The sequence below is a fragment of the Pleurodeles waltl genome, chromosome 3_1 (assembly GCF_031143425.1).
Source record: "Pleurodeles waltl isolate 20211129_DDA chromosome 3_1, aPleWal1.hap1.20221129, whole genome shotgun sequence".
NCBI lineage: Eukaryota > Metazoa > Chordata > Amphibia > Caudata > Salamandridae > Pleurodeles > Pleurodeles waltl.
In genome coordinates this window covers 648,724,056-648,747,687 of record NC_090440.1, presented here as the reverse complement: position 1 = coordinate 648,747,687, position 23,632 = coordinate 648,724,056, and the positions used below count along the sequence as shown (strand labels likewise).

The 23,632-nt window shown below is 45.4% G+C and overlaps 1 protein-coding gene across 1 annotated transcript in view; it reads left to right on the top strand.

Annotated features, from left to right (window-relative positions):
- The window catches only part of LOC138283527 (mucin-5B-like), a 402,759-nt gene that overhangs the window by 26,740 nt on the left and 352,387 nt on the right, over window positions 1-23,632 (top strand). Inside the window, exon 4 of the mRNA XM_069221467.1 lies at window positions 12,564-12,673. Coding sequence (XP_069077568.1) covers window positions 12,564-12,673 — 110 coding nt within the window. The remainder of the gene's footprint in view (window positions 1-12,563; window positions 12,674-23,632) is intronic.

The following is a 23,632-nucleotide window of genomic DNA, read 5'->3' as shown; positions in this document are numbered from 1 at the left end:
CTTTGCGGCCACTCATTTTTTTGCTTCTCACTGGTCAGCAGCAGCTTCTCACATCATCAAATTTCCCTTCCTCTCTGTCCTCGGCCGATCCCTGGAGCTCGGACCAGGTATGGTTTCTGGAGGGTGTTAGTGGCTGGTGCCCAGTATTCTTCCACTGGCCACACTCTTCTGAGGTACTTTAAAAAAAATCTTTTTTACCCAGCACTACATGCATGCCAATAGGCATGATTCATGCAGCAGACAACCAGTTTTGTAGATATTTTGACTGTCTCCTACCTCAAATTGCAACTGCTTCAGTAGACGTAAACAGGGGAAATACATTCTTCCAAATATATTTTTTAACAATCTCTCACTTTCCTCTTCTAGATTGTTGGCATGTATGCATTTCACATGAGTGCATGTGTTCCTTCCTTTTCCTGCACAAAATAACCTTTTTTTTTTTTTTTTGCTTTGCACTCTCCCTGCCCTCCTCTAGCTCCCTCGTACTGCTTTACCCTTCACGCTGACCATTGTTTGTGCTTCCTACCACCCTCCCACTCCCGCTGTTGCTTCCCACGCATCCCTTGTGTTTGTTTACCACTCCACTCCGCTGTTCCTTCTTGCATCCTTGTTTGTTTGAAAGATTTTAACATCACGAATAACATCAGTTGGGTGACTTAAATTCCGTCCGTGCACTGTGGCAAATCGCCCTGCAGCAAATATGCTTCTAATATATTTATACACTTTCTCTCAGTCTTGGAAAACTCACTGATTCCCTAAATTAATTCATAGTGTGTCACTGAACTATTTGTGTATCGAATCACATGCCATTTTAGCTCATCTAAAATTCTCCTGAAAGTAGACATTCTGGTGGACATGTCTCAGTGGGCAGTAATTGTTTCATAAAGTTTTCTTTTCATGCTTCTGTCATCACAATAATTGCCGTGACTGCAACTCAGATTACATTAGTTTATTTTTAGACTGTCCATTTTTATAGGTATTATTATTAGGTTTTACCTACACTTTCTCCACCCCCCCCCCCCACACACACACCTCTGTGTTTCTTTTTGTATTTATGCCTCACTTCAAACTACACGCTCATCTTTCAGGAAAAATGCAATGAAAACTGCCCTCCTCTCAGGTCCCAGAAATGGCAACACGGGTGAGCTGGGAGCGCTTGGGCTGCTCCTGCAATGGTGACATCCTTATCCCTCAGACTGATTCAATGCTTTTCTACGGCTGAAAGTATCTTCTCACCTAAACCACAAGCTTTTTCTGTGCACTTTCATCTTTAGGCTACTAAATAAGCCTTAATCACACTTTTGACATTTCATGCTAATACCCCTATAAGCAGTTAGATCCGTTTAATGCCCCCTCTACAGGTACAACAAAGACAGCTTTAAAGCACTGACAAAAACGTTCAGGTTGGATGTTATATAGTGAATGCGCGCAGAAGCAGGTAACACAGAAAATATAACTGCACGCATACCTGGACCCCAGCAGACAGAGCAGCAAGTCTACAGGCATCCATCCGCAAATCGGAAACCTACATATAAGCAGTTCTGCAGACAAAGTTATACAAAAAGACACAAAAAATGCACACCGACTTACATGCAGATATGCACAGATAAAAAGCAAACATCCATTGATTCTAGTACCTAAGGAGCAATCCAGAACACACACACACAAGCAAATAACACACATACAGCCATAAAGTTAACAGCACACAGTCACATACATGGCACATTAAACTATGCATACATGAATGTTGTGTGGATAGATGCCTAAGTGGAAGGATTCATTGATAAATTAGTGGATATCTGTGTCAGCATACACGATAGACCGACTGAGTAGCTAAGATATAAAAAATATTTTGGGGGTTTATATTGTTGACAGTTGTACCTATTTTTTTAGCTTTCACAGGATTGTACTTGCCTTTTATGATGGTAGCTTGCCATGGTCGTTTTATCAGAAGTAACACAGTTTTGGCAAACTGTGACTAAAATAGATCAAGTACAACAAGCATTAGCAAAGCCAATACGTTTCACTATGCAACATTGTTGGACCTGGCTTTTTGACAGGGACATCCCCAAACTTTTTGCCTCCTTCCTCCTATTTTTTCTGACCTGTTGTTGTTGGCTTTTGACCTCTGAGCACTTTACCACTGCTAACCAGTGCTAAAGTGCATATGCTCTCTGTGTAAATTGTACTATTGATTGGTTTATCCATGATTGACTATTCAATTTACCTGTAAGTCCCTATTAGAGTGCACTACATGTGCCTAGGGCATGTAGATTAAATGCTACTAGTGGGCCTGCAGCACTGGTTGTGCCACCCACCTCAGTAGCCCCTTAACCTTGTCTCAGGCCTGCCATTGCCAGGCCTGTGTGTGCAGTTTCACTGCCACTTCGACTTGGCATTTAAAAGTACTTGCCAAGCCTAGAACTCCCCTTTTTCTACATATAAGTCATCCCTAATGTGTGCCCTAGGTAACCCCTAGAGCAGGGTGCTGTGTAGGTAAAAGGCAGGACATGTACCTGTGTAGTTATATGTCCTGGTAGTGTAAAACTCCTAAATTCGTTTTTACACTACTGTGAGGCCTGCTCCCTTCATAGGCTAACATTGGGGCTGCCCTCATACACTGTTGAAGTGGCAGCTGCTGATCTGAAAGGAGCAGGAAGGTCATATTTGGTATGGCCAGAATGGTAATATAAAATCCTGCTGACTGGTGAAGTCGGATTTAATATTACTATTCTAGAAATGCCACTTTTAGAAAGTAAGCATTTCTTTGCACTAAAAACTTGTTGTGCCCTTCAATCCACGTCTGGCTAGGTTTAGTTGACAGCTCCTTGTGCATTCACTCAGACACACCCCAAACACAGGGTACTCAGCCTCACTTGCATACATCTGCATTTTGAATGGGTCTTCCTGGGCTGGGAGGGTGGAGGGCCTGCCCTCACACAAAGGACTGCCACACCCCCTACTGGGACTCTGGCAGACAGGATTGAACTGAAAGGGAACTTGGTGCATTTCTTAGAGACTCTTTGAAGTCACCCCCACTTCAAAGGCACAACTTAGTATAAAACAGGGCCACTGCCCTACCTCATCAGACACTTGCTGGAGAAGAAACCTGAACCAGAAACTACATCCTGCCAAGAAGAACTGCCTGGCTGCTCAAAGGACTCACCTGTCTGCTTTCTCCAAAGGACTGCTGTCTTGCTGTTGCCCTGCTGCCTTGCTGAACTCTTGTCTGGCTGTGAAAGTGCTCTCCAAGGGCTTGGATAGAGCTTGCCTCCTGTTCCTTGAAGTCTCAGGACCAAAAAGACTTCTTCCTTTCACGTGGACGCTCCGTGCGCCGAAAATTTCGACGCACAGCTTGTTTCGCGGTGAGAAAAACGCCGCACACCGACGCTGATCAACGCGACGCCCTCGGGACGATCGAGACTTCGACGCACAACCTCGCAAGGACAAAGCCGCCCGACTTCCAAGGAGAAATCGACGCGACGCCTACCGTGAGTGCGAAACTTTGACGCACGGCCTCGCAAGGACAACGCCGCCCGACTTCCAAGGAGAAATCGACGCGACGCCTGCCGTGAGACCAAAATTTCGACGCACGGCCTCGCAAGGACAACGCCGCCCGACTTCCAAGGAGAAATCGACGCGACGCCTACCGTGAGATCGAAACTTCGACGCGCAGCCCCGCAGAACGACGCGCAGCCGGAAAATAAGCAGGAGAATCCACGCACAGACCCGGGACATCTGGTAATCCTCGCGATCCACAAAAAGAGACTGTCTGCGCGCCGGAAAACGACGCCCGACTTCCCCGCGTGGAAAAGAACGACGCAAGTCTGCGTGTGCTGAGCGGAAAACGACGCACACACCCCTTTTTCCACGCATCTCTTCTCCTGTGGCCCTCTGAGGAGATTTCCCACCAGAAACCAGGTACTCTGTGCTTGAAAGACACTTTATTGCTTTTTAAAGACTTAAAGACTCTTAATATCACTTTTCAGTGATATCTTTACAAATTCGTATTGCAACTTTGATCGTTTTGACCTACAATTATCCAGATAAATATTCTATATTTTTTTCTAAACACTGTGTGGTGTATTTTTGTGGTGTTATACTATGGTGTGGTATGATTTATTGCACAAATGCTTTACACATTGCCTTCTAAGTTAAGCCTGACTGCTCGTGCCAAGCTACCGGAGGGTGAGCACAGGCTGATTTTGGATTGTGTGTGACTTACCCTGACTAGAGTGAGGGTTCTTGCTTGGACAGAGGGCAACCTATCTGCCAACCAAAAACCCCATTTCTAACATTGGTGATCAGCGGTGAGGATAGGACTTGTGTTTGTGCAGTGACATACAGTAGCTAAGTATTTCACTACCTACCCACAGTTGAAAGTCAACTTGATTTTTTATCTCTTTTTTGACTTTTGGTCTCTGATGTCCTCCTGGATATACTATTGATATTTTGGACTTTGGATTTTGGTTTTTGCTGGTAAGATCCTATCAGAATGGGATCGCTTACCTACTTATTCTTTTTGCCTACTGACCACCTCACTAAGGCTGACCTAAGGAAGCTTTGCAGAGAATGTGGCCTTCCTGTAGCAAAGAGATCTACTAAAGCAGAGATGCTACATGCCTACATAGTCTGGGAGGAAGACAGATGGGCAGAGAGAGAGGCAGCAAGAAACCAAATGACTAAGTACCCCTCAGAGGAGGAGGAGGACGACTCAGATGAGGAAAGAGACCCAGTGAAAAAAGAATGGCTCATGGCTCAAGCACGGTGGATGGAAGAGCTAGATGAGTTTATTGAAAGGGCTGAGGCAGCAAGTCTCTTAGCCCTAGAAGAAGAAAAGATTGCAGCTCAAGAGCTGAGCTGTAAAGAGCTGAAACTGGAGGCCGGAAGGGCTGAGTCCAGTTCAGATGGTGGCAGCAAAAATCTTGCATCTAGTACTGCTGAAGAAGGGCACAAGCCCAGAGATGTGGTACCCAACTTGAAGAAGAGAGTTGACACACCCCAGGCGGTTCAAGGGTATGAGGTAGTTCCCGTTATGCACAGGGTCCCTGAGAAGGATTGGGGAACTGGCACAGGGAGTCATATTCCTACTGGGGGGAGGGACACTTTACTGACTCTAGCAGAGAGTGACAGAGAAAAGGGTTCCCCCCTGGTGGACGTCCTGGATATAGAGTGTAGAGACATCCCAGAAGAGTTTGGGTTGAGTGTCAGGGACAGACAGATACTGTCTCACCAGTCTCAGGAGGGTGAAGTAGAGTGCTTTTCCAAGGTTGAGTTACTAGGTGGTTGGGTGAAGGGTACTGTGGTTAATACATGTGAAGGGCAGAGTGATGTAATTGCTGGAGAGCATATGTCTGGTCCTTATTTTCCAGAGCTACGCCAACACCAGGTGGAGTGCGAGTTCTCTGACCCCAGGGAACTTACAGTGGAGGCAGACTTTTGGGTGAGTACCAGAGAGTCTGAAGAGGCATTTGGGGGTGCTCCTGAAGGGAGTGGTCTAGGTGGTTCCCGACCAAGTGAGGTGGGAGAGGATTGTAGTGTCCCAGGTAGGTCTCAGAGCCTAACCTGTACCGTAGGGCCACCTTTTGAGGGAAGCCCCGCAGTGTCAGAAGAACTTGGGGGGATGACTGTAGACAGCATCCCAACAGTTCTGGTGTCTGGCAGTACCACTCCTAGTGAGGGGGTGCAGAAGTCCAGACATAGGGTTGAGAGGGGGTGGCAGACCCCAGTGGAGGATCTTGAAAGTCAGGGGTCAGCTCTGAGAGCAGAGCCCCCCAGGAATGACCCAGGTGAGACCATTTCTGGTTTGGGGGAAACCCAGACTCTGCCGGATGGGCAGAGGTCGGGAGACCTGCGCCAACCAGACTCTTGTGTGGCCCTTGGGGACGGCGTGTCCCTTGTGGGGGGTGAGAGTGCCCCCCAGGAAGTCCTGGCATGCCAGGCAAAGATTCAACCTCAGGGTGGTGACTCTGGGTTGGATAACCGGGTTCAGAGGTTAAACTCTGACCTGGTGGGGGGTAGGTGTGCCTCCCAGAAAGTCCTGGGGTGCCAGGCAATTGCCCAACCTCAGGGTGGTGACTCTGGGTTGGCTAACCCGGTTCAGAGGTCAAACTCTGACCTGGTGGGGGGTAGGTGTGCCCCCCAGAAAGTCCTGGTATACCAGGCAATGGTTCAACCTCAGGGTGGTGACCCTGGGTTGGAGAACCAGGCTCAGAGGTTAAACTCTGACCTGGTGGGAGGTAGGTGTGCCTCCCTGAAAGTCCTGGCCTGCCAGGCAATGGTTCAACCTCAGGGTGGTGACTCTGGGTTGGATATCCAGGTTCAGAGGTTAACCTCTGACCTGGTGGGGGGTAGGTGTGCCCCCCAGAAAGCCCTGGTGTACCAGGCAGTTGTCCAACCTCAGGATGGTGACCCTAGGTTGGAGAACCAGGTTCAGAGGTTAAACTCTGACCTGGTGGAGGGTCAGTGTGCCCTCCAGGAAGTCCTGGCGTGCCAGGCGATTGTTCTACTTCAGGGTGGTAACTCTGAGTTGAATGGCCCAGTTCAGAGGTTAAACTCTGACCTGGTGGAGGGTCAGTGTGCCCTCCAGAAAGTCCTGGCGTGCCAGGCAATTGTTCAACCTCAGAGTGCTGACTCTGGGTTGGATACCCAGGTTCAGAGGTTAAACTCTGACCTGGTGGGAGGTAGGTGTGCCTCCCAAGAAGCCCTGCTGTGCCAGGCAATTGTCCAACCTCAGGGTGTTGACTCTGGGTTGGATGACCAGGTTCAGAGGTTAAACTCTGACCTGGTGGGGGGTAGGTGTGCCCCCCAGAAAGTCCTGGCGTACCAGGCAATTGCCCAACCTCAGGGTGGTGACCCTGGGTTGGGGAACCAGGCTCAGAGGTTAAACTCTGACCTGGTGGGAGGTAGGTGTGCCTCCCAGAAAGTCCTGGTGCGCCAGGCCACTGTTCAACTTCAGGGTGGTGACTCTGAGTCGAATGGTCAGGTGCAGAGGTTAAACTCTGACCTGGTGGAGGGTCAGTGTGCCCTCCAGGAAGTCCTGGTGTGCCAGGCAATTGTTCAACTTCAGGGTGGTGACTCTGAGTTGAATGGTCAGGTGCAGAGGTTAAACTCTGACCTGGTGGAGGGTCAGTGTGCCCTCCAGGAAGTCCTGGCGTGCCAGGCAATTGTTCAACTTCAGGGTTGTGACTCTGAGTTGAATGGGCAGGTGCAGAGGTTAAACTCTGACCTGGTGGGGGGTAGGTGTGCCTCCCAGGAAGTCCTGGTTTGCCAGGCGGTGATCCAGTCTGAGGGTACAGACCCTGGGCTGGAAGACCAGGTTCAGGGTGTCCCCCCGGACCTGGAGGGAGGGGCTACTGATAACAGTGCCCCTACCATGTTGTCTTCTGAGGAGGCCACTCCTAGTTGGAGGGTGCTGGACCCCAGAAGGGAGGGCAGGGGGAGGGAAGCCTCACCCCGGGCCCTAGTCCAACCTGAAGGTACAGACCCCAGGTTGGAGGGCCAGTGGCAGGTTAACAGCCCTGCACTGGTGGAGGAATGGTACAGGGCGACTTCTGTAAGCCCCCTGGCCATGTTGGACTCTGGGGGTACCGCTCCAGGAGGGAGGGTACAAAGCCCCAGAGGGGAGGACCAGGTTCAGGCTGTCATCCCTGACCTGGTGGAAGGGAGAGTGGTTAAAGGGTGCCCAGCACCTGGGGCTACCGCCCCCCACTCTCCACAGCCACAGTGGTTGGAGAGCTTTGAGAGGCCTGGGGCCTGGCTCTCATCCCTGGCAGCTGTCAGTAATCACTGTGGCTTGCTGTCCGGGTGGACAGAGTTATCCCTGGGGAGGGGACAAGTGTCACACCCCAGGGGTAGAGTGGGCAACACCACTATGTTGGTCATGGGGGTACTATCCTGCTCCTGGGATACATCTGTGAGCAAAGTAAGGTTAGGTGCTGCACAGATGGGATCCGCAGGAAAGGAGAAAGGTTCCCCATGGATGGGCTTAGTGGGCCCTGAGAGTATGGACAGAGGGATCCAATGGGAGTCAAGAAGGCGAAGAACTGGAGCATGCCCCTGCTGTTGTGGGCCTGGGTCCTTGTTCTGTCGCCTCAAACAGGGAAGTACATCAGGATAGTGATTGTTCTCCCCTGGCTTTAGGCTGGTGGGGGGTCATGTTGGACCTGGCTTTTTGACAGGGACATCCCCAAACTTTTTGCCTCCTTCCTCCTATTTTTTCTGACCTGTTGTTGTTGGCTTTTGACCTCTGAGCACTTTACCACTGCTAACCAGTGCTAAAGTGCATATGCTCTCTGTGTAAATTGTACTATTGATTGGTTTATCCATGATTGACTATTTAATTTACCTGTAAGTCCCTATTAGAGTGCACTACATGTGCCTAGGGCATGTAGATTAAATGCTACTAGTGGGCCTGCAGCACTGGTTGTGCCACCCACCTCAGTAGCCCCTTAACCTTGTCTCAGGCCTGCCATTGCCAGGCCTGTGTGTGCAGTTTCACTGCCACTTCGACTTGGCATTTAAAAGTACTTGCCAAGCCTAGAACTCCCCTTTTTCTACATATAAGTCATCCCTAATGTGTGCCCTAGGTAACCCCTAGAGCAGGGTGCTGTGTAGGTAAAAGGCAGGACATGTACCTGTGTAGTTATATGTCCTGGTAGTGTAAAACTCCTAAATTCGTTTTTACACTACTGTGAGGCCTGCTCCCTTCATAGGCTAACATTGGGGCTGCCCTCATACACTGTTGAAGTGGCAGCTGCTGATCTGAAAGGAGCAGGAAGGTCATATTTGGTATGGCCAGAATGGTAATATAAAATCCTGCTGACTGGTGAAGTCGGATTTAATATTACTATTCTAGAAATGCCACTTTTAGAAAGTAAGCATTTCTTTGCACTAAAAACTTGTTGTGCCCTTCAATCCACGTCTGGCTAGGTTTAGTTGACAGCTCCTTGTGCATTCACTCAGACACACCCCAAACACAGGGTACTCAGCCTCACTTGCATACATCTGCATTTTGAATGGGTCTTCCTGGGCTGGGAGGGTGGAGGGCCTGCCCTCACACAAAGGACTGCCACACCCCCTACTGGGACTCTGGCAGACAGGATTGAACTGAAAGGGAACTTGGTGCATTTCTTAGAGACTCTTTGAAGTCACCCCCACTTCAAAGGCACAACTTAGTATAAAACAGGGCCTCTGCCCTACCTCATCAGACACTTGCTGGAGAAGAAACCTGAACCAGAAACTACATCCTGCCAAGAAGAACTGCCTGGCTGCTCAAAGGACTCACCTGTCTGCTTTCTCCAAAGGACTGCTGTCTTGCTGTTGCCCTGCTGCCTTGCTGAACTCTTGTCTGGCTGTGAAAGTGCTCTCCAAGGGCTTGGATAGAGCTTGCCTCCTGTTCCTTGAAGTCTCAGGACCAAAAAGACTTCTTCCTTTCACGTGGACGCTCCGTGCGCCGAAAATTTCGACGCACAGCTTGTTTCGCGGTGAGAAAAACGCCGCACACCGACGCTGATCAACGCGATGCCCTCGGGACGATCGAGACTTCGACGCACAACCTCGCAAGGACAAAGCCGCCCGACTTCCAAGGAGAAATCGACGCGACGCCTACCGTGAGTGCGAAACTTTGACGCACGGCCTCGCAAGGACAACGCCGCCCGACTTCCAAGGAGAAATCGACGCGACGCCTGCCGTGAGACCAAAATTTCGACGCATGGCCTCGCAAGGACAACGCCGCCCGACTTCCAAGGAGAAATCGACGCGACGCCTACCGTGAGATCGAAACTTCGACGCGCAGCCCCGCAGAACGACGCGCAGCCGGAAAATAAGCAGGAGAATCCACGCACAGACCCGGGACATCTGGTAATCCTCGCGATCCACAAAAAGAGACTGTCTGCGCGCCGGAAAACGACGCCCGACTTCCCCGCGTGGAAAAGAACGACGCAAGTCTGCGTGTGCTGAGCGGAAAACGACGCACACACCCCTTTTTCCACGCATCTCTTCTCCTGTGGCCCTCTGAGGAGATTTCCCACCAGAAACCAGGTACTCTGTGCTTGAAAGACACTTTATTGCTTTTTAAAGACTTAAAGACTCTTAATATCACTTTTCAGTGATATCTTTACAAATTCGTATTGCAACTTTGATCGTTTTGACCTACAATTATCCAGATAAATATTCTATATTTTTTTCTAAACACTGTGTGGTGTATTTTTGTGGTGTTATACTATGGTGTGGTATGATTTATTGCACAAATGCTTTACACATTGCCTTCTAAGTTAAGCCTGACTGCTCGTGCCAAGCTACCGGAGGGTGAGCACAGGCTGATTTTGGATTGTGTGTGACTTACCCTGACTAGAGTGAGGGTTCTTGCTTGGACAGAGGGCAACCTATCTGCCAACCAAAAACCCCATTTCTAACAAACATCTATTGGCTTTGTCTATTTATTTTTACATGTTGCATGGCAGGAGACCTACTGTGCAACATGGGTAAAAAATATTTTAAAAGAGAGCTGTTACATGGCCAGCATTGACAGCATCATAGCGGTGTTTCTTGCTTTAAGCCCAGAAGTAAACATTGACAACCCAATAGATTTCACGTAGCAGGAAACTATTGATTTTGCCAGTTGTTGATTATTTATATAACTAACATTTCATTCACTTCTCAAACAAATGAACAATCAATGTTTAGCTTGAAAGATTTAAACAGAAGGTTTCTAGATGCACGGAAGGAAGAAGAACTAGTTTATGATTGAAGCATTTATCCTAGTTGTGTTATACAATGCGGTCAAGATAAACATGCAGAAATACTTTTTGTGAACACCCTTGTACAGTGTTAGAGAAGGGGATATATCTGCCTCGTCCCTATCCCACCCAGCCTTTAAAGGCTCAAAAGTTTATAGCGTTTTGAATTTATATGACATCTTCTCATCTATATCTTAAAAAATTGTTCTCCCAGGAGCTTGTCTTTTTCCTGTGACGAATGCTGTAGCAATACATGTCATTCTTTGTCTATATGTCTGCTATGTTTCCCCAACATATAAAATGTATTTTTCCACCTCTTAGCCAACCCCAAGTCTTCTTCCCTAGTCAGGCGAGCCTCCTTTAAGAATGTAACTTGTATTATGTTTTGCTTCAAATATTGTACCATGTTGGGAGAGCAATTAAGTTTGGCTGAATGTTAGGAAGGGCTCCATGTTCCACATTCCACATGCCTTTCTCGGAGGATCTTATCTATCATATCATTGAAAGAACATGTGTTCCAACCTAAAGTCCACACTGTGGATGAGTAAGTTAAGTGAGTGTAATGTTGTTTTGAAAAACAGGTACATACAATGACTGTGTCCTTAGAGACATACACCCAAAACCTCTGGAAGACATTGCCATAAAAAGCAACAGAAACCATCACGAAGCTGTCCTAAAGTAACACAAAGTGGTGCTTTGCTTGACTTTTCACTACTTTGCACCCAGGACTTTAATGGGTGTTACATGCTGCATGTTCCCATCCAATAACCCATGGATTTTGATGCAAAGCCCTATGTGCTAAATGAAAAAAAAAATCCTAAATTTGCTTGTATGCTCTAAAATACAGTACATATACACGTTAGAAAATAGATAAATTATGTCTAAGCATAGCATTTTGTAGTGGAAGGGTTTCATTTCATTATGAAACCAATGGTAGATATTACTCAAACACCCTTGCCCTATAGTGCAAGGGTGTGTGTGTTGTGCAAGGCAGCCTAAAGTGGGCCAACACAGGAAGATCGAGAAACAAAGCCATATCTTAAAAAAATAAGGTGCCACCCTTCTTTCTTCCTTTCACACAGCACGGTACAGCAACTTTGGCTCCTATGCTGCACCGCCTGATATTTTAGTACATTCTCCCCTTACTGTCTATAACATGATCTAAAGGTATATGTCCATCTTTATCGGATAGTTCCTGTCTTCAGCCTACTGTCCCAATTTCCATAAAGTTCTACAACAAGAGGTTGTGGTTCCTATAGCACTGTTTTGCCATTTTGCCCATGATGCCGCTTGTGCAGACAGAATAAAACTTCTTCCACCCTTGAAACTAGCTTCTTACGGTTTCTAAATATAACAAATGTCTTCTACCTAAATAGCCAATGTTTGTTTTTGACGTCCGGCATATAACTGCTCCATCTCTTACTCCTCACTTGTCACCTGTTTTTCCACACCACACTTCAAAGCCTTCCATTTTAAAATAATCTTTGACTTGTTATAAAATATAGCCACTGCTGGTATAAGCCATTTAGCCACTAATCAATAATGGGTGAGCATTAGGCCACTCTCAAACCCACAGAATGTATTCCCAAGAAAGGGAAAGAGCAAATCCTTGTTTCCTAATTCTAATCATCATTGTCTAGCAACGTAACCCCTCACCCCAATTGAACTCACAAATATGTTTTTACTGTCTTGCAATCTCTACAGTTAGTTTGAGACCACTTGCTGAATAAGGACATGTGTAGAAACCATGAAAAATAAAGCCATGTGTTATAAATATGAATTTCTATAGTTGAGTATTAATTATAATTGCCCACTTACTTTCAGGTGTTCAGCTTTCGCCATATGCATATGCCTTATCACAGAAGGTGGAAGGTCCTACAGACACGTGTGAAGAAAGGCCAATGCCAGCAGAAGCTCCTCCCTGCTTTGATACGGTAAGGGTTCCGTTTAGACACCTGCAAAGCCTGCGCGTATTGATGGTTGTTCACCAAGGCAATATGTGCATATGCAAACCAGATGTTAATTATAAGGTTAACTGCAAGGGTGGTTTGGAACTAGACACCCTGCAAAAATGGTGTTAAATGGGGTATACCATTATCTCTAAAGGGCCCCTATGTACTCTGCAGGAGTAGTGTCAACATTTTGGCGCTACTCCTGCAGACTACATCAATAGCTTAAAAAAATATATTACACTATTGCCCCCTACCCTGAGCCATGGTGTTCCATATTTTAAATGTGGTGCACACATTTTAGCGGTAGGGGGTGCTAAGGGGTGCAAAGAAAGTGGTGGGTAGGTGCAGCACCATTTATCTTAAATCTGCCCCATAATACCTTAGTAGGTGGAAGAGTGTGTTTTCTGTTTCACATATTTGGAATGATGCAAGTCTCATGTCTTAAGTGCAGTAGGACCCTCCAGTGAACTGTAGTCCCAGGGTCACAAGCTGGCTCACACGGCGACACTTCCTCTTCTAGGCACTACACAAAAAGTGTAGGGGGGAGCAGAACATTCCAAGTTAGGATACAGCAGGAGCAGTAAGGATGGAGACAAGTTCTTCCAGAAGTAGAGGAACAAATGTAATAGTTATAGCTTGTAATATAAAAGTTTGGTTTATTGTACATATCTGTCTTAGAATCTTCTTTTTACCCTGCACACATAACACAATGGAGGGACCCATGGGAGGGGGGGCGGTGTTGAGCGGTGAATAGAAGAGATAGTAAGAGTAAATATTTGATCTATTAGCTGAATGGGATTTCCATGCCTGAGACAAACACTTTATTGGGGGGAAATATGGAGGCGTGTTGAGGACTGTCCAGAGTTTTCAAAGCTGTTGACATGTCACAAAACAAAATCCACATAAGGAAATTGATACAGACCTCTATACATATAAAGCATAGGTTTACAACATAACAGTCTATCCTGGGTCTCTCAGATTGTCTCACTCTGGGCAACAAGGCTGTCTTATTTTCTGATCCTCCTGAATTTCATATCACTCCCCTCCCCCACCAATGTCAAGGGCAGAAAGAACATTAGCATGTTCTGGATCGTGTGTTGTGTGCAAACCGAAATGAGAGAAAATAACCTTCACTCTCACCCTTTAGATACTTACTGTATGGGTGAACTTTCAAGACTCATTTTCACCAGTCAGCCTAGACCTACATCTGTCATGCCACCACACCTAGGGCAAGGTGTGATGCCCAGGCCCACCCATGGGGTTGATACCCTTCAAGGGGCAACTTCACAAGCATGCATACTTACTACTCTGCTCTCATAATTGTAGGTGGTCTTGCCAAGGGGTCCAGTCCATTCGATCCTAAAGAGTGTTGGGAGAAAAGTCTCCCTCATTCTGTTACTCTATAGAGTTCTACGATGGACCTCATGCCTATCAGTTTTACTTCTGGAGTCTATGTGGAAATTTCACCACCACTGGCTCTGTATTGGCGAAAGAGTAGATTCATTATTAGCATTGCATGAAAGGTACATTCTTCTTGGTAACCAGCACAGCATGTCAGCTGCACAGATCTTGTGATCATAAGTTAATATCACATGAGAGAACAAAAATAAGGTGTCACTTTACTTACCTGCTCCTTCTGGCTGGTAAAACAGAACGCAGCTCTGGTTTCTGTAGAGATGACACACCATATATGGATGAGCCTCAAACAATGTTCCTTCTCATTTTCTTTATCTCTGCCTGACAACGGAGGGTCTATGTACACTGCAGCTATGGCTTGGTGCACTGAAGACATGCTGCACCTCTCCATAAGTGAGCGTAGTGCATACACTATCTAATACTAACATTAGGTATTTAGATGTAGATCATGTATTCCTCTTAATCTTTCATCTTCTTTTACATGGTGATAAAATTATTGTGTTTGAATTAGTTTTTCAGTCTTGTATCAATCCTTTCTAGGTTGAAAATGAATGTGTTTGGGAGATTGTGAGAATCCCATTGATGCCTAAACTTTGCCCTTCCTTCTTTGGCGCCTATTGTTCAAACACACAATAGTAACCGAGAAGTTGAGGTGCAACAATGTGGCACAGAATGTTTAAGGAACATTTTAATCATTACTAGTAGGATGGTAAAAGTACGAATATGTGACAGAACAACTAGGTCCTAAACAACTATAGCCTAAACCACTACTGCTAAACAACTAAAAAGTCTCTACAACTAAGTACTGAACAACTACTATCTGAACAACTACTGTGTCTGAATAACAATTGCCTGAACAACTAATATATATATATATTCTAAACAACTAATAAACCATAAAAACCAAAAGGAAAACCTTACCTTAAAATTAGTTGTTCAGGCAATTGTTATTCAGACACAGTAGTTGTTCAGACAGTAGTTGTTTGGTACTTAGTTGTAGAGACTTTTTAGTTGTTTAGCAGTAGAGGTTCAGGCAAGTAGTGGTTTAGACCTAGTTGTTCAGGATGTTTCCCTAAAAGTACAACATAGAACTGAAAACTTGTAGTGATTAGAGATAAGTTCATTGGTAGACATGGTGAAATATGGGGAAGGGAGTTAATGTTTTGGAGTGAAAGGCAACTAGGATGAAAATGATTACATACATGATTTAAATACTTGAGCATTTGCTTCTAAACTGCTAAAAGTGCATTCCATACATTTAGCTGGGTTATGCCGCTAAAATGTAAAGTAAGCAGTAAAGAGACCAGTCTGACCCAAACCTATATTAAACACACAAAAGGTGATAGGAATAATGCTTGCAATTTGACTAACCATTGGCAATCGCTCAGGGTAGCACTCCAACCCATCATTCTTTTCCCCAAATGCCACCTCAGATTAGACTGAGTTACATGCAAACAAGACTTAACCCTGCTCCAAAATCAACAGTCAGGCCTAACTGCCAAGACAGGTCCTCTCTGAACCAGAACACAAGCAACCCAAGACCAGTTTTGGCCTTAATTGTCTCTTCAGTTGGGTAAAGCTTGGTTCCAGTGGCACAGTGAGCATGGGACTCACATCTGGACATATCCTTAGCCATTTAGGGTATTACCTCAAACACACAAAAGGTAATGAGAAGAATGCTTGCAATTAGTCTAACCCTAGCAATCGTTCTGGGTAGCATTCCGATCCATTGTTATTTTGCCCACCATGGTATTTCAGTTTAGACCAAACTATATGCAAAACAGCCTCAGTCCTGCTCCGATAGGAACAGCCCAGCTCAACCTGCCAGGCCAGGTCACAAACCTATGGCTCACTTTCTCCCTTCATAAGAAAGCAAACATTCTTAAATGTGCTTGACATGCCCCTACGCCTTTAGGGGAACCCAGACTCCAACAATGGAATATTCAGAATACACTAGAGCAGGCAGTATACCAACTACTCCTATGATTTATTACAGTTTCATAGTATAGAAAGTATGAAATAAGGGCTGTAACTTCATTGCTTGTCAGATTTCAGAAAATCTACTGCTAATACCACCATTCTGTCCCAAGTGAAGAACACACAAGCATGAAATAAATTACTTGATTATTCAGTTGGAATGAAATTGTATCTCTGGCTCTGGGACGCAACAGTATCCAGCCGAGACATTGTCCACTAGCCACTTACTGCCCTAGGACTCAAAGAAAAAGACACAAATTACTCAATTTACTATTTCTGTCGTTATTCCCTTATCAGCAAATGGAGTGCTCAATTTAAGCAGGGAGTGCTACTAGGAAACTGAGAAAGGACACCACTCCCCAATGTAGTCTAATAGGCGTGTTTTAGACATGCACCTAGAAGACTTGAAAGCTAATAACAACTTTACAAGCATAGCTTAATGTACTAGTAATGAACAGTGCATTAAAAGTCTGGTAATGGTTCCTGTTGAAGCTCTCTTTGATCATCTCATAGGAGCATAGATAAAGCTTTGGCGCATGATCAGAGGTAGCGTTGTCCTCCAGAGTACATGAGGTAATGTGCCCACTAACAAGTCACAATAGTTAGGTAATCAATTAGCATAGCCAAACAATATTTAAATACATATGTCTTCTTGAGTCAGCAGCAGATTCACAACCATGAAGTTTGATTCAAAATATAATGCTGATTACCTGGGGTGAGACTATAGTTAGTCTTAATGCAGACAGTGTCTTAGGGAATCAGCATCAGGTTTAAGTAATTTTTCGTAGGGTGTCTGAAATAGAACCAGCCCCAGAAATAATAACAATATTTTCAATATCATCAATACCAATATTATCATATCTTAGCAAAAAGCATGGGGGAGACAGACAAGGGTCTGCTCTCTAAAAGTTGGGATAAGCAACTCGGGCTGACCTCCAATATGAGCCATTTTGTCTAATAAAATATGCAGTGAAAATCACACAGTCAGCATCAGGAAAGCAAAACGTTGCATAGGTTCAGCCAGTTAGAAAACAGAAAGAAATGCAATATTATTAACCATCCCCTAAATGAAAACTCTATGACCTAATGTCATCGGACGTGGCAGTAAAAATCTTATCACACACAAAACAATGACAGACCTATTCAATGAATAGGCCCCCTAAGCACAGAAAGAACTGAAGAACCTCGAACAGTTACATATGAGAGAAAGGATGTAAAATTCCAAATGGAGTCAAAACCTTGTTCAAGTCTTCTTTGGTGAACACAAGAAAACTAATTTCTAATGAATGTGGAAACATTCAGATTCATAAAAAACATTTATAACAATCAGAAATAACTTTTACACCCCCAAAACAGTTGTGTTTTCATGAGGAGGGCAGTCCATGGATGTATTCTCAACCTATATGTTGTACAGCAGTTCAGTTGAAAATTATGGCTCTGCCATCTCATTTGGCTAAGGTGTGTGCTCTTGGACAACATTTCCCTCTGCACCCATTGCTTTCAAAATTGAGAGTCCATGGAATCAGGCAAAAAGCTGTGAGGAAGTGCATGATAAAAAGGTGGACTGGAACCAACACATTGAATAGTATCCTGAGGAAATAATGCCTAATATCAACGTCTGTTTATCACATGTGATAACTTCAAAACAGGCTCAAGAGAGGCAATAAGCATGAGTTACCCAAGACAGGCCCCCAGCACAATGTTTAAAAAAATAAAATAATCATATTCTCATAGTTAAAACGTTTTACTTGACGTGTAATGATCGCATTAATGCCACTGTAGATGATTGCACACCATTTATTATCAGTCTATCCAATAATGACATAAAAAGAATAATGATGAGTGAAAATCTTAGTTTGCCAACACATCCATTTGGAGGTAAATGGAGTCCAGAGATGTGTGATGCCGCAAACTTGTGCTTCTTTTTTTCTTACATACTCATATTTGTTACTCTGCTTATCAGGGGCAGTTTCAAGATATAGTTGTTTCCAAGGGCTGCCTGCTTAACAGGGCCGTCTAGTGCTATAGTAAACCACAGGTGCTGACTGGCTGCTACCTCAAACAATATAATAAAATATTCTATAGAATACAATACAGGACCTTCAGCTGCATCAACAGCTCTACGCTACTTAACTTCACTGTAGTTATTTATTTTTCTTCATATGATCATCTCTCAATGTAATTTTCCTGTGTTGTGCAGCATCATTTACTGTGCTGCATCTTCCCATTCACAGTCCTTCTGTAAACACATACTGGCCAGATTATAACACAGCTCTTGCTCACATCTAGCCGGGCAGAAAGAGGACAGAGGGCCACACATCCAGGCTGCTCATGGCATCACAGTCTTTCTGTTTGTCTCACACCATCTTTAGCATATCTGTTTGCTTTCCTCCCTGCATTTTCTCCTTGAACAGTTAGAATATGGGAATTAAGTGTCCCGAACGGCATGGGTTTGGTGCTTCACAAAGACAGGTTCAGAGTGGCAAGTCTGCCTTTTGGGAACTAGACAATGGGCATGTGTAAGAGCATGGCTGTGGACTATTTCATTTTGCAGGAGGCAGAGTTCAGGACTGGGTTGGGCGTCCCAGATCCAGGCACACTGCTCTGTCCTTGACTCTAGGACCTGCATTAGCTAAGAAAGCCAACATGGCAATGGTGGCTTTAGAGCACAGGGTCCAGCCGTGGTGCAGAGCTCTTTTTGCAGCCAGAAAGGATGCAGAAATTGTGGTTGTTCATGAAAACATTCTACACTCCTGGAACTTATTGAGTCAGGGTTGTAGACCTGAGTGCCCAGGCCAAGCACTTCTGCAGACACTGCCTGAGGGCCTCCAAAACTCTGCACACCACTGGGCCAGTTTCCTAAACATGAGCATGACAACAGGCACCGTGAACAGAGGTCCTGACACTGCCTGTACTGCAAGATTGCAGGATCCCTTACAAATTGACTTTGGGCCTAATCTTGAATTTGCAGACTACTACATCCATCATGATGGCAAAGGACATTACATCTACCATCCGGAAAGACGACCAACTTTCAAATTTAAAGATCACCACGTGCCCAGTGGTTACCTCTGTGCTGAGAAAGGAACCATTATCACAGCAGTTTCCTTCAAGGCACAAAAATACGGCCTGCCATTGGTTTTATTGGTCATCCACCAACCTTTTAACAAAATGGGAGTCTTTTTTTTTTTAAAAAAAGACCCTCACACCTTGAGAGTTTTCTTCAAGGGTGTGTGGGTCCTTATTGTTTTTTTTTCTGTCCCCCACTGCCAGGTTTTTCCTGTCGGTGGAGGGCAGATAAAAAAAGAACATTACACCAAACTCCATCTATAGGGTAGGTGGTCTTCCTCTCATGGATCCTAAGCAGTAGGCCATCTGAGGAAGTTCACAGTTGAAAGATCCAATAAGTGTTCCATCAACTAAAGCCTGCCCATCTTTAAATTAGGAGTGGGCAGAACTTACATGATTTCCACTGAGTTACATAAAAACTCAGCACAATTCCGTGGAGTTCTGCCACAGGAAGAAACAATGCATGTCCATGTGTGTTTTAGCATAGGTAATGCTTTTGCAATGAAAAATCAGCATAAATGGCAACACGCAGTGTCGCTATTTGAGCTGATTTTGCAGCTGCTTAAATAGAAAATTTACATGGGAAGCATCCCTCTTACTGCAACTGCTCCAGTTAAAAAAAATCACACTGGAAGACTTCAACGGAAAATAAATTGTGGAATTTAGCTGGACCTCTGCATTAAAAGACTAACGGGAGTCACCTAATTCCTCCAATTCCGTGAGTGGAATTAACATTTTCACCTGGGCCGAGTTTTGCGGACAGCGTGCTCCATCGCATTTGCGATGGAGTACCCTCCCTGGCCCTTTCTTTTCTCCTTGTCTTTGCTGGGAAGGTGAGTTGAGTTCAAGTCCATCTGTTATCAGCAGCATCAGCATGGTAGGAGGCTGTCTTAGAAATTTAGTTTTGGTGTTCAGGTGGTTGGTATGACATGTTTAACCAGTTGATTTTCTTCATGAGTTATTAAAAAAGCAAGGCTGTCCAAAAATCTTCCTTTTCAGTGGATTCAGAGATTGCAGGCCCATCACGTTATGACGAGGCTTACAAAGGGCCTGAATTAGAGTTTGGCGGATGGGTTATTCCGTCACAAACATCACGGATATCCCCTCCATCGTATTATGATTCCGATAGGATATGATGGAATTGTAATACGGCAGATGGAATATCCATCACATTTGTGACAGAGTAACTCCATCCGCAAAACTCTAAATCAGGCCCCAAGTATGAATCAAATAGTACTACATTTGTATGGTAAAACGTAAGGCCATTTTTGGAACAGATGAGGCAGGAAATAGTTCAGCATTTAGGACTTACCCTTCCTAACAGCAAAACTATGTTGCTGTGACTTCAAGTGTCTCCCCATACACCGATCATGACACAGTTACACAACAAGTCATAATGTTGCAGGATCCACAATATATCACTGCTGCACGTTGTAGTCTGATGACTAAATGTGGATGCTTATCCAGGGCCAGACTGGAAACCAAAAGCAGCCCTGGCAAATTTTGTCAGATCAGCCTCCATAAGATACATAACAAGTGAGCCTGACCTATAAAATGGGGCTTGGGATCCTTCCCTCAAGAAAATTTGGAAAACAATTGCAAAAATGGCACATTCGACAACACATTTTTCATTATATATTCCATTGTATGGGTTTTTAAATTCTAGTAAATAATGACCTTACAGAGCACCAAGATACAGCAGTCTTTACTGGGGCTCTTCAATGATTCCTCCACTTTCACCCTCTAACAATGCCTCTCATTTCTCCAGAGCCCCTCTCTCACATTTATTTATTTTGTTTTATAGCTCCTCTTTTACCAGTGTAGGATGTTGGAGCACTCTACATCACACACACATACAGAGACAATGAATCATACGTGTGTATAGAAAATGTTATATGACAAAGGGGACTACAAGGTGTAGTCTGATGGCTAAATGTGGCTGCTCATCCAGGGCCAGACGGGAAACCAAAAGCAGCCCTGGCAAATTTTGTCAGATCAGTCTCCTTAAGGTACTTTCTAACCTGTACTATACAGCTTGCATTCAGCACTTTGATGTCATTTTATAGCTCACTGATAATGATTGTAGCTTGACCTGCACAGCAACAAAAGTATCTCTATAACAAAAGCAGTATCCCACTGAGCTATTCACATAAACGACTTTTCTGTAAACTGCATAGTACACATTCTTTACAGCAGACATATTAACCTTCTGCACTACTTTGGATGAGTCAAAACTGGCACTAGACAAAGCCCTGATCTCTTTCCAAGATGTACATTAATCACCAGAGTTATCTTGGCACTTTTATTGTTGCCTGAAAACGGTTGAATATACAAGGAACGTGGCAGTACTATTAAAACTGCTGCACTGCTAAAAAAACACCCCACCTACAACAAATGCACACCCACAATTTCCCGGGAAACACCTGAATCTTGGTCCGGCTAGTCCGGCTGTGCTCAACATACCATAACCGGTCGTCCAACTTCGGACTGCAATGCCTCTTTTGCTTTGCGATGCGATGGCTGCTCCTGTTGTCTTGCACTCCCAGACAGTGGTGGCCCGTCCTATAGGGCAGAGGGGCCTTGCCCCCCCACCTTTTGCCCCTCATGAAGGGTGTCTGTCAGGCTGAACAAAGGTCAGCCTGACAGACATTCTCCATGTTCAGCTCAGGCAGCCAGGAGCAGATATGCGCGATTTGCGCACACTCCTGGCTGCCTGAGCTGAATTTTGCTGGGCTGAGGATGTCACAGCTCCTATGGGCGTGACCTCTTCGGTTCAGCAAAGGTGCCTCGAGGCCCTCCCCTGGGTGACGAGGAAAGCGTCACCAATTGACACTCTCCCTGGGCGCTTCAGGTTTAAGCCCTGACGTGCCCAGTGCGAGTGTCAATCAGTGACACTTCGTCACAGAGTGTGTGCGATCTTTTAAAATGAATGTTAAGTGCATGCATGCATGTTTGAATGGTATGAATGTTGTTAATGGATGTGCGTGCATGTGTGAAAGAATGAGTGTGTGTGATGTTTTAAAATGAATGTTTGGTGCGTGTGTGCATGTTTGAATGGTATGAGTGTTGTTGATGAATGTGCGTGTGTGTCTGTGTGTGAAAGAATGAGTGTGTGTGTGTGTGTGTGTGTGTGCCTCGTCCGCCCCCTCCCTCCTAAGGCTGCCGGCCGCCACTGCTCCCAGACTTAACGTCATATCACCCAAAAAGCATTTCACAAACTAGGGAGCTACCTAATATATTCTTATATAATCCAGGGACAGTAGCGGCCCGTCCTTTAGGGCGGAGGGGCCGCGCCCCCCCCACCTTTTGCCCCTCATGAAGAGTGTCTGTCAGGCTGAACAAAGGTCAGCCTGACAGACACTCTCCATGGTCAGCTCAGGCTGTCCGGAGCAGATATGCGCGATTTGCGCACAGTCTTGGCTGCCTGAGCTGAACTTTGCTGGGCTGAGGAGGTCACAGCTCCTATGGGTGTGAGCTCCTCGGCTCAGCAAAGGTGCCTCGAGGCCCTCCCCTGGATGACGAGGAAAGTGTCACCAATTGACACTCTCCCTGCGTGCTTCAGGTTTAAACCCTGAAGTGCCCAGGGCGAGTGTCAATCAGTGACACTTAATCACAGAGTGGGGTGGGGTCAGCAGTCTCACTGACCCTATCCCGCTCTGTGACGAGGCTGGGACTGCTGCCTTCCCTCATTGGCTGACCTCCGGGGACCTGGAAGCTGAAGGTAAGTGTGTGTGTGTATGTGTGTGGTGTTTTAAATTGAATGTTTGGTGCGTGCGTGCATGTTTGAGTGTTATGAGTGTTGTTAATGGACGTGCGTGCGTGCGTGTGTGTTTGAAAGAATGAGTGTGTGCGATCTTTTAAAATGAATGTTGGGTGCGTGTGTGCATGTTTGAATGGTATGAATGTTGTTAATGTATGTGTGTGCGTGTATGAAAGAATGAGTGTGTGTGATGTTTTAAAATGAATGTTTGGTGCGTGCGTGCATGTTTGAATGGTTTGAGTGTTGTTGATGGATGTGCGTGCGTGTCTGTGTGTGAAAGAATGAGTGTCTGTGCGTGTGTGCGTGTGTGTGTGTGTCCCGCCCGCCCCCTCTCTCCTAAAGCTTCTGGCCACCACTGTCCAGGGGAAAGTTCGCTTCAGTTTAATAAAAAAGCAGGGTAAACAGGCAAGCTTCTTTCCTGGTACATGGAGAAAAGGGTCGGAACGTCAATCCTCACTTAGCTTTCTCGCACCCTTCTAAGATTAGGGGACATATGATTGCGGAAAGCACCCGGAGGGCAATGTCAAAGCCCTACTCGGAAATTTCCAATGATCTCATTGCTCAGATAGAAGAGAAGACATGTGAATGGAACCAGTGAGAAGAGAGGGAGAGAGTATTGCAATATGGGGGAAAAAGAATGCAGGAAGATGTGGGAGACAGAACAGGAGAAGGAATAGAAGAGGAGAGAGTCCATGAGGGAAACTGTTGACAGAGGTGGA